The sequence below is a fragment of the Podarcis liolepis genome (genome assembly GCF_965112155.1).
Source record: "Podarcis liolepis genome assembly, chromosome: 1".
Lineage (NCBI taxonomy): Eukaryota > Metazoa > Chordata > Lepidosauria > Squamata > Lacertidae > Podarcis > Podarcis liolepis.
In genome coordinates this window covers 82,934,347-82,947,702 of record NC_139554.1, presented here as the reverse complement: position 1 = coordinate 82,947,702, position 13,356 = coordinate 82,934,347, and the positions used below count along the sequence as shown (strand labels likewise).

Genomic DNA, 13,356 nt, shown 5'->3' with positions numbered 1-13,356 from the left:
GCCTTAAATTCCTTTTGCGAGTATACATATGGGAACAAACATTTTTATACTAATTAGAGCATACATTTTTTATCAGGGACTTTAATCTCCAAGGAATAAGAAAGATCCAGAGACTCAGAAGTTTCCATTTCCATATTATTGGACCAGCTAAAAGGTAGACCATTAACAGACACAACTTTATTAATTGAGCTTGCAAGCAACACAGACCACATTTCCAAGGCAAGGATGAACTCAGCTCAGCTACTTCTCCACATAGTATAAACTCTTTCCATATCCCTTTAGCCCTGCAGATAATTGCTTGTACTACCACGTGAGGTATGAAACCAGCCACCCTAGTTCTTTAGATTCTTTCAGAAATGTATATTCTATCTTTCTGAATATAAGGGCACTTCTGTACAGCCAGCTGAGAAAAGTCTGTGTACTTCCTCCAAGATCATTAAAATGGCCAACCAAGATTGCTTCTGTCCTTCCTTGATTACATTTCAATTGATTTTCTTCCAAAACTATGAAAAGTTTAGAATTTGCAGTGCCTCGCCAGGATTGAATTGTGGAAGCAATAAGTAAGAGCTGGGTGTCATCAGCATTGTGATGACATCCCACCCCCAAACTACAGGTGACTTCTTCAGGTAGATGTCAAAAGCATGGGCGACAAGATACAACCATTCAGTGCCTACCTGTCAATGGTCACATTTTAGGGAAACAGTACCCAGCACCATCTTGTATTTCAAGAAGTAGCATAACCACAAAGAACAATGTTTTTTTCTCCTTCCCCAAAACCTTCTTACCCTTATGGTCGAGAAGGATTCTACACTGGGTGTGGATGAAGGAAATAATCAGAGTCCAAAACAGTCTGGAGGGCCCCAGGTTTCCCACTCATTTTAGGCTAATTTGGGAACACCTGCATTCAGCTCTACCATCATTTTAGCATTGCTTCTTTCTTGCAAATTTTGAGGGCCTCTTTTTGGGGTATGTTTTCTAATAGCTCAATGCTCATTGTATCAGGGTGAATACTTGACTATCAACCCCAAATACAATGGGGATCCATATGTTCTCTAAAATATTTAAAAATATGGCAAAGAACATAGACAGTTCTGTTGCATTACAGATATGTTTAAATGAAGAACATGCTTAAGTACTTTACATAACAAGGCTAGAGGACTTGAATAAAATCTAACATGCAATCTAATTAATTCGACAGTCTGTTGATATAGTATTTTATAGTAAATGTGAAAATGCATTCTTATCCATCACTCTCTTCATTGCCTCCTTCACCTCCTTGTTCCTCAGACTGTAAATTAAGGGGTTGAGCATTGGGATGACAAAGGAATAGAACATTGACACAACTTTATTCTGATCCTCTGAATAGTTGGAACTAGGTTGTAAGTAAATATATATAGTAGTTCCATAGAATATGATCACAGCAATCAGGTGGGAGATGCAGGTGGAAAAGGCTTTCTTGCGGCCCTTGGCTGACTTCATCTGGAGCACCGTGAAAAGGATGTACAGGTAAGAACTCAGTATTATCAAGAGAGAGCCTAACATATTGATTCCAGCACACATGAAAACTAGTGTTTCAGCTATGGATGTATCAGAACATGAGAGCTTGAGTAGTGGGGGGATCTCACAGAAGAAATGGTTGATTTCATTAGACCGGCAAAAAGACAAAGTACCTACCAAAGTGGTATGAATGATTGAGTTCAAGAAGCCGGCTGTGAATGCTCCCCCAGCCATCTTGACACATCGGGTGTGTGACATGATTGATGTGTACAACAAAGGGTTGCAGATGGCCACATAGCGGTCATAAGCCATCAGCCCAAAAAGCATGAACTCTGTACTTGCCAGAGCAACAAAGAAATACAGTTGGATTATGCAACCCAGGAAAGAAATGGTTCTCCTCTCTGATAGGAAATTGCTTAAAGCTTTGGGGGTGATGTTGGAAGAATAGCAAAAATCTAAGAAAGCCAGATTACTGAGGAAAAAGTACATGGGAGTGTGAAGCTGAGAGTCCATTCTGATCAGCAAAATCATCCCTAGGTTGCCCACCACAGTGATAACATAGATCAGCAGCAACAATGTGAAGATGGGAATATTCAGTTCCGGTACATCTGCAAATCCCACAAAGATAAATTCAGACACAACACTGGTATTTTCTGTAGACATTTTTGTAGCTGATTTATTCCTGCTATTTTTTATTTCAAATGAACATGGATCTTCATATGATTTCAGTTGGAGGAGAGGATGGATTCAGCTGGGAAGAGCGAATGATATACCTTCAGTAGTCATAACCAAAAAAGTCTGGCTGTACTAAGTAAAGGGCATTTCTTGGGTGGTCGATATGTACCGACTGCTTGGGTGCCTTACGTTGTAGAGCATGATTTTGCTTTTTCTTCTCAATCTGCAGATATAAAATAAAATAAGCCTTATCTTAACGTCTAGGGATATTACAAACAATATTTCTATAATTTAACAAATATCATTTTGCAACGTTCCATTCCTTAAACAAGGTTTTTTTTCTTCAATTTTCTGGAAAATCATCCATTATCTTTAAGATTTACAGTAATATTTTGCTGTATGAATTTGCATCTGCTTTCTTTTCATTTTCAGGTTTGAGAATTTAAGATGCAATTCATATATATATATACACCACACCCCCTCAACAGTATTTATAGGAACTCAAACACTGAGATCCTGCTCTGTTCCAGTAACAAGAAGCCGAAAGCACCAGCCTGAAGATGACGAGTGAGACCTCGTCGAAACGTCGCCTAGACACCCCAACTCTTACACGGGAAGACACCCGAAAACACCAAAACCTGCATAAATATATATATATATATAATTATTTGTCCTAGGCTTACTTACCTGGGACTAAGCCACATTGCATTCAGTAGGAAATACTTCAGGGTAGACTTGTATGGGATTTTGTTCTTAATAACTTAATAGCTGAATAAGACATACAGAGCTATATATTTTAGTGCTTTAGCCTACAATTGTCACCTTGTTCTAGGAAGGACTATGCAGGCATACCAGGGGGCTGCTACATGCACATCTTCTGCTCGAAGGAGAACTCTTATGTTTGTGTCTGGTTTAAAGCCAGCCCTGCCATTAGACACAGTAAGGCAGCCATGAAAAGTAAAGTGGGAAACAGCCGCTAAGCATCAGGGAGCTCTGTGTACCCAGTGAGGGTTAGAATCTAACAGAGGAGATTGCTGATCTAGTCGGAGAAGTTTCCTTGTAATAGAATGGCTTTAGCTGACCCCTTAAGTGTCCTCTTCGGCATCCAAAACGAATGAGCTAGGCTACCACTAGGTGATGGTGCCTTCCAGACTAATAGGGGGGGGGGCTTTCATTCACTTGTGCTCACCTAGCTGCTAGATAGGAAAACAATAGTCTGGTGGGTGGGTGTGAACTGAGCTGGAAGCAGGCTGGAAGATGGAGAAACAGAGAATGCTGGAACTGTGCTATATCCAAAGATGGGACTGACAGAGAAACAAGATCTGTTGCGGTGCTAAATGAAACTAGATATCCTACATGCACTACAGAAATAAACCCTGGTTTGAATACACCTGTTTTGAGGCCAAGAGAGCCCTGCAAAATGCTTACAAAGCCGCCCTGACAGCTGAAAATTCTGTCAGACAGCAAGCCTATCTTGCTGTTCGTGCCCTAAAAAAAAGAGTATAAAGACCTAATAATCCACCAAAATAATGCCTATACCAGAAAATGTTGGCTGGAATTAATTAGTGCGGCAAAAGCAAAAGATCAGACACTATTCCGGAAATTGGTAGCTTCTGGCACCCATAAGGCTATTTCCCCCTTAACCTCGCAAATTCCCCCTAACCTTTAGGGCTCATTCTTCCAATCTTAGTATGAGGACGCTGAACCTCCATTATGGAATTATAATATAGAACAACTGGCTAAATGGCCACCAGTTTCAGTAACTGAAGTGAAATCATATATAAACCAACTGAAAACGGCCAAAGCCCCAGTCCCAGAAGGCATTATGCCAGAAATGATAAAAGCACAGGCGGATTTGTGGGCACCTTTCTTAGACATCCTCTTTACTTACATAGATGACACTGGTCGCATCCCAAGGGAATGGGGAACAGCCATAATTGTCCCATTCTATAAAAAGGGTAATAGAGGGGACCCAGCAAATTACATTCCGATCAGCTTAAGTGTGATTAGTAAACTCTACTCAAAGTACCTCCTTAATAAATTGACAGAATGGCTAGAGAATGAAGATCCTGGCAATAGAACAAGTGGGCTTTAGACCCAGAAGGTCCATGATAGATCACTGTCTAACGTTGCAACATCTCATCAATAAATACAAATCAGGAGGGCAGGCCTCACTATATGCTGCTTTCGTTGATCTAAAAGCAGCCTTTGATACAGTCTCCAGAACCAGACTCTGGGACAGATTACAGGGTACCACAATAGATAGAAGGCTTCTGTTCCTAATTCAGGCACTGCAGGCAAACACTGCTCTTAGAGTCAGATGCCTAGGACATCTAACAGACCCCATTAAAACCTTCAAGGGAGTCAGGCAAGGGTGCCTTTTGGCCCCCCTACTATTCAATTTCTATTTAAATAATTTAGGATCTGCACTCAATGACTTAGAACTTCACCCTCTGAAGCTCGCAAATCGGCATATTTTGGTCCTGTTATATGCTGATGATACGGTAATTTTATCTAGAACCCCCACTGGACTCAAAAGAGCACTAAGAAAGCTCGCAGCATACTGTGAAACTGAATGTCTCAAAATCAACTATCAAAAGACCAAGATACTCACTTTTGGGGAAAAACCAAAGCTTAGAAGCTGGGAACTTCGAGGCCATAAATTGGAACAAGTCACAAATTATAAGTATCTAGGAATGGTGGTACAGGCCTCAGGAACAAACTTCACATAAACTTCATTGGGAGCTCAGCAGAAAAAACCACAAACCGTATTCTTAAAATTTTTAGAGCACAAGGGGGCTTTTTCATCCCCGCGGCACTAAAATTGTACAAGGCCAAAATGTTGACACAGCTCCTTTATGGATCCTTTCTGGGCCCACCTTCCTCTGCTTTCTCCCCCCTTGAGAGAGTTCAGTCTAAACTCCTTAGAGCTCTCCTACAAGTCCCCAGATGTGTTTCAAATGCATGGATTAGACTAGAAACGGGGATGATGAGAGTGGAGGCTTATATCTGCCTAGCATCAATTTACAAATGGCTAACATTGAATCTGCTCCCCCGAGGAATAGCCTCACTGATCCTCTGCGACCAGTTCCAGTCAGGCTGGCTGACAACAGTCCTGAACACCCCTCAGAAACTGGGTTTTGCCCCTCAAGCCCTTCTAAGTCTGGGGTTGGGCCAGTCAAAAGCTATGGTCAGGCAAAGAATCACAGACACCGAGAGACAACAGGACTGCTCAAGGTGCCCTGACTATAAAATCGGAGAAATCGAGAGATATATAGCCACACTGGCAGCATATCTCTTCTTTCTCGTATCCAAAAATGCTAGAAGGGCCTTTACACTCACCAGAAGCTTGGCTCTGCCCTCGCTGGTCCTGGAAGGAGCCTTTTAAAAAGTCCTATATGCTCAGAGACTTTGTGCCTGTTCATTGGGGGATATAGGAAGCCCAGAGCACTTGTTCTTTAGATGTCCCTTTTATGAAGAGGCATGTAGAAAGACCATTGATCCCCTACTGGTGAGGCTCGCTGACCTACCGGAAAAGCAAAAATTTGACCTTTTCCTGTTAGGCAAAGATCATAAGACGACACGGATGGTTGCCAGGTTCTGTGTACAGATCTGTAGGCGCAGACCATCCCCCGACTCAGACTAGTTCATGAAGAAAATCCCCAAACTCAGTTCCATGGGTGACTCTGGGTCACATCTATGCGGTAGCTTATCTTAAAGTTTTAAGTGTCTATATGCTTATCACATTTATAAATTTTAAATTTATTGTGGTACATTGTTTTAACTGTTTGTTTTCTTTCTGGGATTGTACCCCAAGTGTGTTTTATAAGCTGTTCTCCGACCGTAATAAATTATCTATCTATCATGCACCACAGTCTTCACTGAGCTTCATTCCAAGGAAAACGAAACCTGAAAAAGTTCTGGAAACCCTAAAATCTCCCACCATGTGGAGATTGGGTCTGCCTGGAACAGTATTAACATTTCTTTGGAGGATGATTACATCTGATACCTTCACTGTAGTCCTCCCATTTCACATATATACACTGTTCACTCTGCTCTCCCCCCATCTCACAGTCTAACTACCCAAATGCCTCATTTACACATCAAGCAGTACTCACCCATCCCTAAAAATACACAGCCCATTCTCTCATGCACACACTCTTTCATATATATGTGCGTGTGCACCGCACACAGAGAGAGACACACACATGCACACAAAGCCACCATTCATAACCTCAGTCAGAAGCACTGTAAAAGGGCAATAATGATAGAACACATGTAACTTGATGGGATCAGAAACTACCTACCTGTATGACTACGAAGAAAGTCACTTGACATTGGAAGTGCACCACCACCCTTCAGAAGTGTTTTCTTTCTGTGACTCAGTGATTGAGCTACAATGTACCTTTAAGTCCTCAATAAAGTAATCGTCCTGGTAAGCAAAGAGTGTGTGACTGATTTCATTCAGGGTCAGGTCTACCCCATCTGCTGAGGTTAACAAAAGAACTATATCTTACTGCCACTATGCCTTAAATTCCTTTTGCAAGTATTCATATGGGAACAAACATTTTTATACTAATTAGAGCATACATTTTTTTATCAGGGAATTTAATCTCCAAGGAATAAGAAAGATCCAGAGACTCAGAAATTGTCATTTCCTTATTATTTGACCATGTAAAAGGTAGACCATTAACAGACACAACTTTATTGATTGAGCTTGCCAGGAACACAGACCACATTTCCAAGGCAAGGATGAACTCAGTTCAGCTGCTTCTCCACATAGTATAAGCTCTTTCCATATCCCTCTAGCCCTGCAGATAAAATGCTTGTACTACCACGTGAGGTATGAAAGCAACCACCCTAGTTCTTTAGATTCTTTCAGAAATGTATATTCTATCTTTCTGAATATTAGGGCACTTCTGTACACCCAGATGAGGAAAGTCTGTGTACTTCCTCCAAGTTAATTAAAATGGCCAACCAAGATTGCTTCTGTCCTACCTTGAATATATTTCACTTGATTTTCTTCCAAAACTATGAAAAGTTTAGAATTTGCGGTGCCTCGCCAGGATTGAATTGTGGAAGCAATAAGTAAGAGCTGGGTGTCATCAGCATTGTGATGACATCCCACCCCCAAACTACAGGCAACTTCTTCAGGTAGATGTCAAAAGCATGGGAGACAAGATGCAACCATTCAGTGCCTACCTGTCAAAGGTCACATTTTAGGGAAACAGAACCCAGCACCAACTTGTATTTCAGGAAGTAGCATAACCACACAGAACAATGTTTTTTTCTTCTTCCCCAAAACCTTCTTACCCTTATGGTTCAGAAGAATTCTATGCTGGGTGTGGATAAAGGAAATCAGAATCCAAAGAAATCTGGAGGACCCCAGGTTTCCCACTCATTTTAGGCTGATTTGGGAACACATGCATTCAGCTCTGCCACCATTTTTGCATTGCTTCTTTTTTGCAAATTTTGAGAGCCTCTTTTTGGGGAGTGTTTTATAATAGCTCAATACTCATTGTATCAGGGTGAATACTTTACTATCAACTCCAAATACAAAGGGGATCCATATGTTCTCTAAAATGTTTAAAAATGTGGCAAAGAACATAGAAAGTTCTGTTGCATTACAGATATGTTTAAATGAAGAACATGCTTAAGTACTTTACATAACAAGGCTAGAGGACTTGAATAAAATCTAACATGCAATCTAATTAATTTGACAGTCTGTTGATACAGTATTTTATAGTAAATGTGAAAATGCATTCTTATCCATCACTCTCTTCATTGCCTCCTTCACCTCCTTGTTCCTCAGACTGTAAATTAAGGGGTTGAGCATTGGGATGACAAAGGCATAAAACATTGACACAACTTTATTCTGATCCTCTGAAAAGTTGGAACTAGGTTGCAAATATATAAACATGCCAGTTCCATAGAATATGATCACAGCAATCAGGTGGGAGATGCATGTGGAAAAGGCTTTCTTGCGGCCCTTGGCTGACTTCATCTGGAGCACCGTGAAAAGGATGTACAGGTAAGAACTCAGTATTATCAAGAGAGAGCCTAACATATTGATTCCAGCACACATGAAAACTAGTGTTTCAGCTATGGATGTATCAGAACACGAGAGCTTGAGTAGTGGGGGGATCTCACAGAAGAAATGGTTGATTTCATTAGACTGGCAAAAAGACAAAGTACCTACCAAAGTGGTATGAATGATTGAGTTCAAGAAACCGGCTGTGAATGCTCCGCCAGCCATCTTGATGCATCGTGTGTGTGACATGATTGATGTGTACAACAAAGGGTTGCAGATGGCCACATAGCGGTCATAAGCCATCAGCCCAAAAAGCATGAACTCTGTACTTGCCAGAGCAACAAAGAAATACAGTTGGATTATGCAACCCAGGAAAGAAATGGTTCTCCTCTCTGATAGGAAATTGCTTAAGGCTTTGGGGGTGATGTTGGAGGAATAGCAAAAATCTAAGAAAGCCAGATTACTGAGGAAAAAGTACATGGGAGTGTGAAGCTGAGAGTCCATTCTGATCAGCAAAATCATCCCTAGGTTGCCCACCACAGTGATAACATAGATCAGCAGCAACAATGTGAAGATGGGAATCTTCAGTTCCGGTACATCTGCAAGTCCCACAAAGATAAATTCAGACACAACACTGGTATTTTCTGTAGACATTTTTGTAGCTGATTTATTCCTGCTATTTTTTATTTCAAATGAACATGGATCTTCATATGATTCCAGTTGGAGGAGAGGATGGATTCAGCTGGGAAGAGCGAATGATATACCTTCAGTAGTCATAACCAAAAAAGTCTGGCTGTACTAAGTAAAGGGCATTTCTTGGGTTGTCGATATGTACCGACTGCTTTTGTGCCTTAGGTTGTAGTGCATGATTTTTATTTTTCTTCTCAGTCTGCAGATATAAAATAAAATAAGCCTCATCTTAATGTCTAGGGATATTACAAATAATATTTCTATAATTTAACAAATATCTTTTTTGCAACGTTCCATTCCTTAAACAAGGTTTTTTTTCTTTCTATTTTCTGGAAAATCATCCATTATCTTTAAGATTTACAGTAATATTTTGCTGTATGATTTTGCATCTGCTTTCTTTTCATTTTCAGGTTTGAGAATTTAAGATGCAATTCATATATATATATATATATATATATATATATATATATATATATATTTGCTTTCGTAGATTTTCACGGGTACAGGAATGCAGGTTTTGGTGTCTTCGGGTGTCTTCCCGTGTAAGAGTTGGGGTGTCTAGGCGACGTTTCGACGAGGTCTCACTCGTCATCTTCAGGCTGGTGCTAGCACCAGCCTGAAGATGACGAGTGAGACCTCGTCGAAACGTCGCCTAGACACCCCAACTCTTACACGGGAAGACACCCGAAGACACCAAAACCTGCATATATATATATATATATATATATATATATATATATATATATATATAATTATTTGACGCTGATATCCTAGGCTTACTTACCTGGGACTAAGCCACATTGCATTCAGTAGGAAATACTTCAGGGTAGACTTGTATGGGATTTTGTTCTTAATAACTTAACAACTAAATAAGACATACAGACCTATATATTTTAGTGCTTTAGCCTATAGTTTTCACCTTGTTCTAGGAAGGACTGTGCAGGCATACCAGGGGCCTGCTACATGCACATCTTCTGCTTGAGGGAGAACTTATGTTTGTGTCAGGTTTAAAGCCAGCCCTGCCATTAGACAGAGTAAGGCAGCCATGAAAAGTAAAGTGGGAAACAGCCGCTAAGCAGCAGGGAGCTCTGTGTACCTAGTGAGGGTTAGAATCTAACAGAGGAGATAGCTGATCTAGTCGGAGAAGTTTCCTTGTAATAGAATGGCTTTAGCTGACCCCTTAAGTGTCATCTTCGGCATCCAAAACGAATGAGCTAGGCTACCACTAGGTGATGGTGCCTTCCAGACTAATAGGGGGGGCCTTTCATCCACTTGCGCTCACCTAGCTGCTAGAGAGGAAAACAATAGTCTTGTGGTTGTGTGTGAACTGAGCTGGAAGCAGGCTGGAAGCTGGAGAAACAGAGACATGCTGGAACTGTGCTATATCCAAAGCTGGGACTGATAGAGAAACAAGATCTGGTGGGGTGTTAATGCTGTGAGCCCCTCCATCTTATGCTCAGGTTATATACTGTTTGTGTCTAAATAAAACTAGATATCCTATATGCACCACAGTCTTCACTGAGCTTCATTCCAAGGAAAACGAACCCTGAAAAATTGCTGGAACCCCTAAAATCTCCCACCACTTGGAGATTGGGTCTGCCTGGAACAGTATTAACATTTCTTTGGAGGATGATTCCATCGGATACCTTCACTGTAGTCCTCCCATTTCACATATATACACTGTTCACTCTGCTCTCCCCCCATCTCACATTCTAACTACCCAAATGCCTCATTTACACATCAAGCAGTACTCACCCATCCCTAAAAATACACAACCCATTCTCTCATGCACACACTCTTCCATATATATGTGTGTCTGCACCACACACAGAGAGAGACAAACATGCACACAAAGCCACCATTCATATCCCCAGTCAGAAGCACTGTAAAAGGGCAATAATGATAGAATACATGTAACTTGATGGGATCAGAAACTACCTACCTGTATGACTACAAAGAAAGTCACTTGACATTGGAAGTGCCCCACCACCAACCTTCAGGAGTGTTTTCTTTCTGTGACTCAGTGATTCACCTACCATGTACCTTTAAGTCCTCAATTAAGTTATCGTCCTAGTAAGCAAAGAGTGTGTGACTGATTTCATTCAGGGTCAGGTCTACCCCATCTGCTGAGGTTAACAAAAGAACTATATCTTTCTGCCACTGTGCCTTAAATTCCTCTTGCAAGCATTCCTATGGGAACAAATATTTTTATACTAATTGGATCATACACTGTTTATCAGGGAACCTGATCTCCAAGGATTAAGAAAGATCCAGAGCCTCAGAAGTTGCCATTAACTTATTTATTTATTTTCTATACCACTCTATATTTTTAAGAAAAATCTCAAAGCGGTTTACAGCAAATTAAATCTATAAAACATAAATAAAGTTATCTGAAGAAAGTCAAGTATACAGTCAAAGCAGCATAATATAAAACTAAAATATTATCTTAAAAATTTCTAAAAGGTAGATCATTAACAGATACAACCTTATTTATTGGGCTTGCAAGCAACACAGACCACATTTCCAGGGCAGGGATAAACTCAGCTCAGCTGCTTCTCCCGATAGCATAAACTCTTTAACCCTCCCTCTAGCCCTGCAGATAAATCCTTCTAATACCACGTGAAGTATGAAACAAACCACCCTAGTTCTTTAGATTCTTTCAGAAATGTATATTCTATCTTTCTGAATATAAGGGCACTTCTGTACAAAGAGTCGAGAAAAGTCTGTGTACTTCCTCCAAGATCATTAAAATGGCCAACCAAGATTGCTTCTGTCCTACCTTGATTACATTTCAATTGATTTTCTTCCAAAACTATGAAAAGTTTAGAATTTGCAGTGCCTCCACAGGATTGAATTGTGGAAGCAATAAGTAAGAGCTGGGTGTCATCAGCATTGTGATGACATTCTACCCCCAAACTACAGCTAACTTCTTCAGGTAGATGTCAAAAGCATGGGAGAGAAGATGGAACCATTCAGTGTCAAAGGTCACATTTTAGGGAAACAGTACCCAGCACCACCTTGTACTTCACGAAGCAGCATAACCACACAGAAAAATGTAGTCCCCCCCCCCAAAAAAAAACTTCTTACCATTGTGGTCCAGAAGGATTCTATGCTGGGTGTGGATGAAGGAAATCATCAGAGTCCAAAGAAATTTGGAGGACCCCAGATTTCCCACCCATTTTAGGCTCATTTGGGAACACATGCATTCAGCTCTACCGCCATTGCTGCATTGGTCTTTTTTTTGCAAATTTTGAGGGCCTCTTTTTGGGGAGTGTTTTCTAATAGCTCAATGCTCATTGTATCAGGGTGGATACCTGACGATCTCCTCCAAATACAAGGTGGATCCATATATTCTCTAAAATGTTTAAAAATATGGCAAAGAACATAGACAGTTCTATTGCATTACAGATATGTTTAAATGAAGAACATGCTTAAGTACTTTACATAACAAGGCTAGAGGACTTGAATAAAATCTAACATGCAATCTAATTAATTCAACAGTCTGTTGATATAGTATTTTATAGTAAATGTGAAAATGCATTCTTATCCATCACTCTCTTCATTGCCTCCTTCACCTCCTTGTTCCTCAGACTGTAAATTAAGGGGTTGAGCATTGGGATGACAAAGGAATAGAACATTGACACGACTTTATTCTGATCTTCTGAATAGTTGGAACTAGGTTGTAGGTAAATATATATAGTCGTTCCATAGAATATGATCACAGCAATCAGATGGGAGATGCATGTGGAAAAGGCTTTCTTGCGGCCCTTGGCTGACTTCATCTGGAGCACCGTGAAAAGGATGTACAGGTAAGAACTCAGGATTATCAAGAGAGAGCCTAACATATTGATTCCAGCACAAATGAAAACTAGTGTCTCAGCTATGGATGTATCAGAACATGAGAGCTTGAGTAGTGGGGGGCTCTCACAGAAGAAATGGTTAATTTCATTAGACTGGCAAAAAGACAAAGTACCTACCAAAGTGGTATGAATGATTGAGTTCAAGAAACCGGCTGTGAATGCTCCCCCAGCCATCTTGACACATCGGGTGTGTGACATGATTGATGTGTACAACAAAGGGTTGCAGATGGCCACATAGCGGTCATAAGCCATTAGCCCAAAAAGCATGACCTCTGTACCTACCAGAGCAATAAAGAAATACAGTTGGATGAAGCATCCCAGGAAAGAAATGGTTCTCTTCTCTGATAGTAAAGTTCTTAAGGCTTTGGGGGTGATGTTGGAAGAATAGCAAAAATCTAAGAAAGCCAGATTACTGAGGAAAAAGTACATGGGAGTGTGAAGCTGAGAGTCCATTCTGATCAGCAAAATCATCCCTAGGTTGCCCACCACAGTGATAACATAGATCAGCAGCAACAATGTGAAGATGGGAATCTTCAGTTCTGGTACATCTGCAAATCCCACAAAAATAAATTCAGATACAACACTGATATTTTTTGTAGACAT

The 13,356-nt window shown here is 40.5% G+C and overlaps 3 protein-coding genes across 3 annotated transcripts; all 3 read right to left on the bottom strand.

Annotated features, from left to right (window-relative positions):
- Positions 1-1,215: 1,215 nt before the first annotated feature.
- LOC310714497 (olfactory receptor 5F1-like) lies at positions 1,216-2,160 on the bottom strand (the record flags this gene model as incomplete). Its single annotated transcript, XM_083519835.1, has 1 exon — positions 1,216-2,160. The coding sequence occupies one exon, from the start codon at positions 2,158-2,160 to the stop codon at positions 1,216-1,218; it is 945 nt and encodes a 314-aa protein (XP_083375961.1).
- Positions 2,161-7,912: 5,752 nt separating this feature from the next.
- Positions 7,913-8,874, bottom strand: LOC310714380 (olfactory receptor 5F1-like; the record flags this gene model as incomplete). Its single annotated transcript, XM_083519819.1, has 1 exon — positions 7,913-8,874. The coding sequence occupies exon 1, from the start codon at positions 8,855-8,857 to the stop codon at positions 7,913-7,915; it is 945 nt and encodes a 314-aa protein (XP_083375945.1). The 5' UTR covers positions 8,858-8,874.
- Positions 8,875-12,411: 3,537 nt separating this feature from the next.
- On the bottom strand, positions 12,412-13,356 carry LOC310714261 (olfactory receptor 5F1-like; the record flags this gene model as incomplete). Its single annotated transcript, XM_083519576.1, has 1 exon — positions 12,412-13,356. The coding sequence occupies one exon, from the start codon at positions 13,354-13,356 to the stop codon at positions 12,412-12,414; it is 945 nt and encodes a 314-aa protein (XP_083375702.1).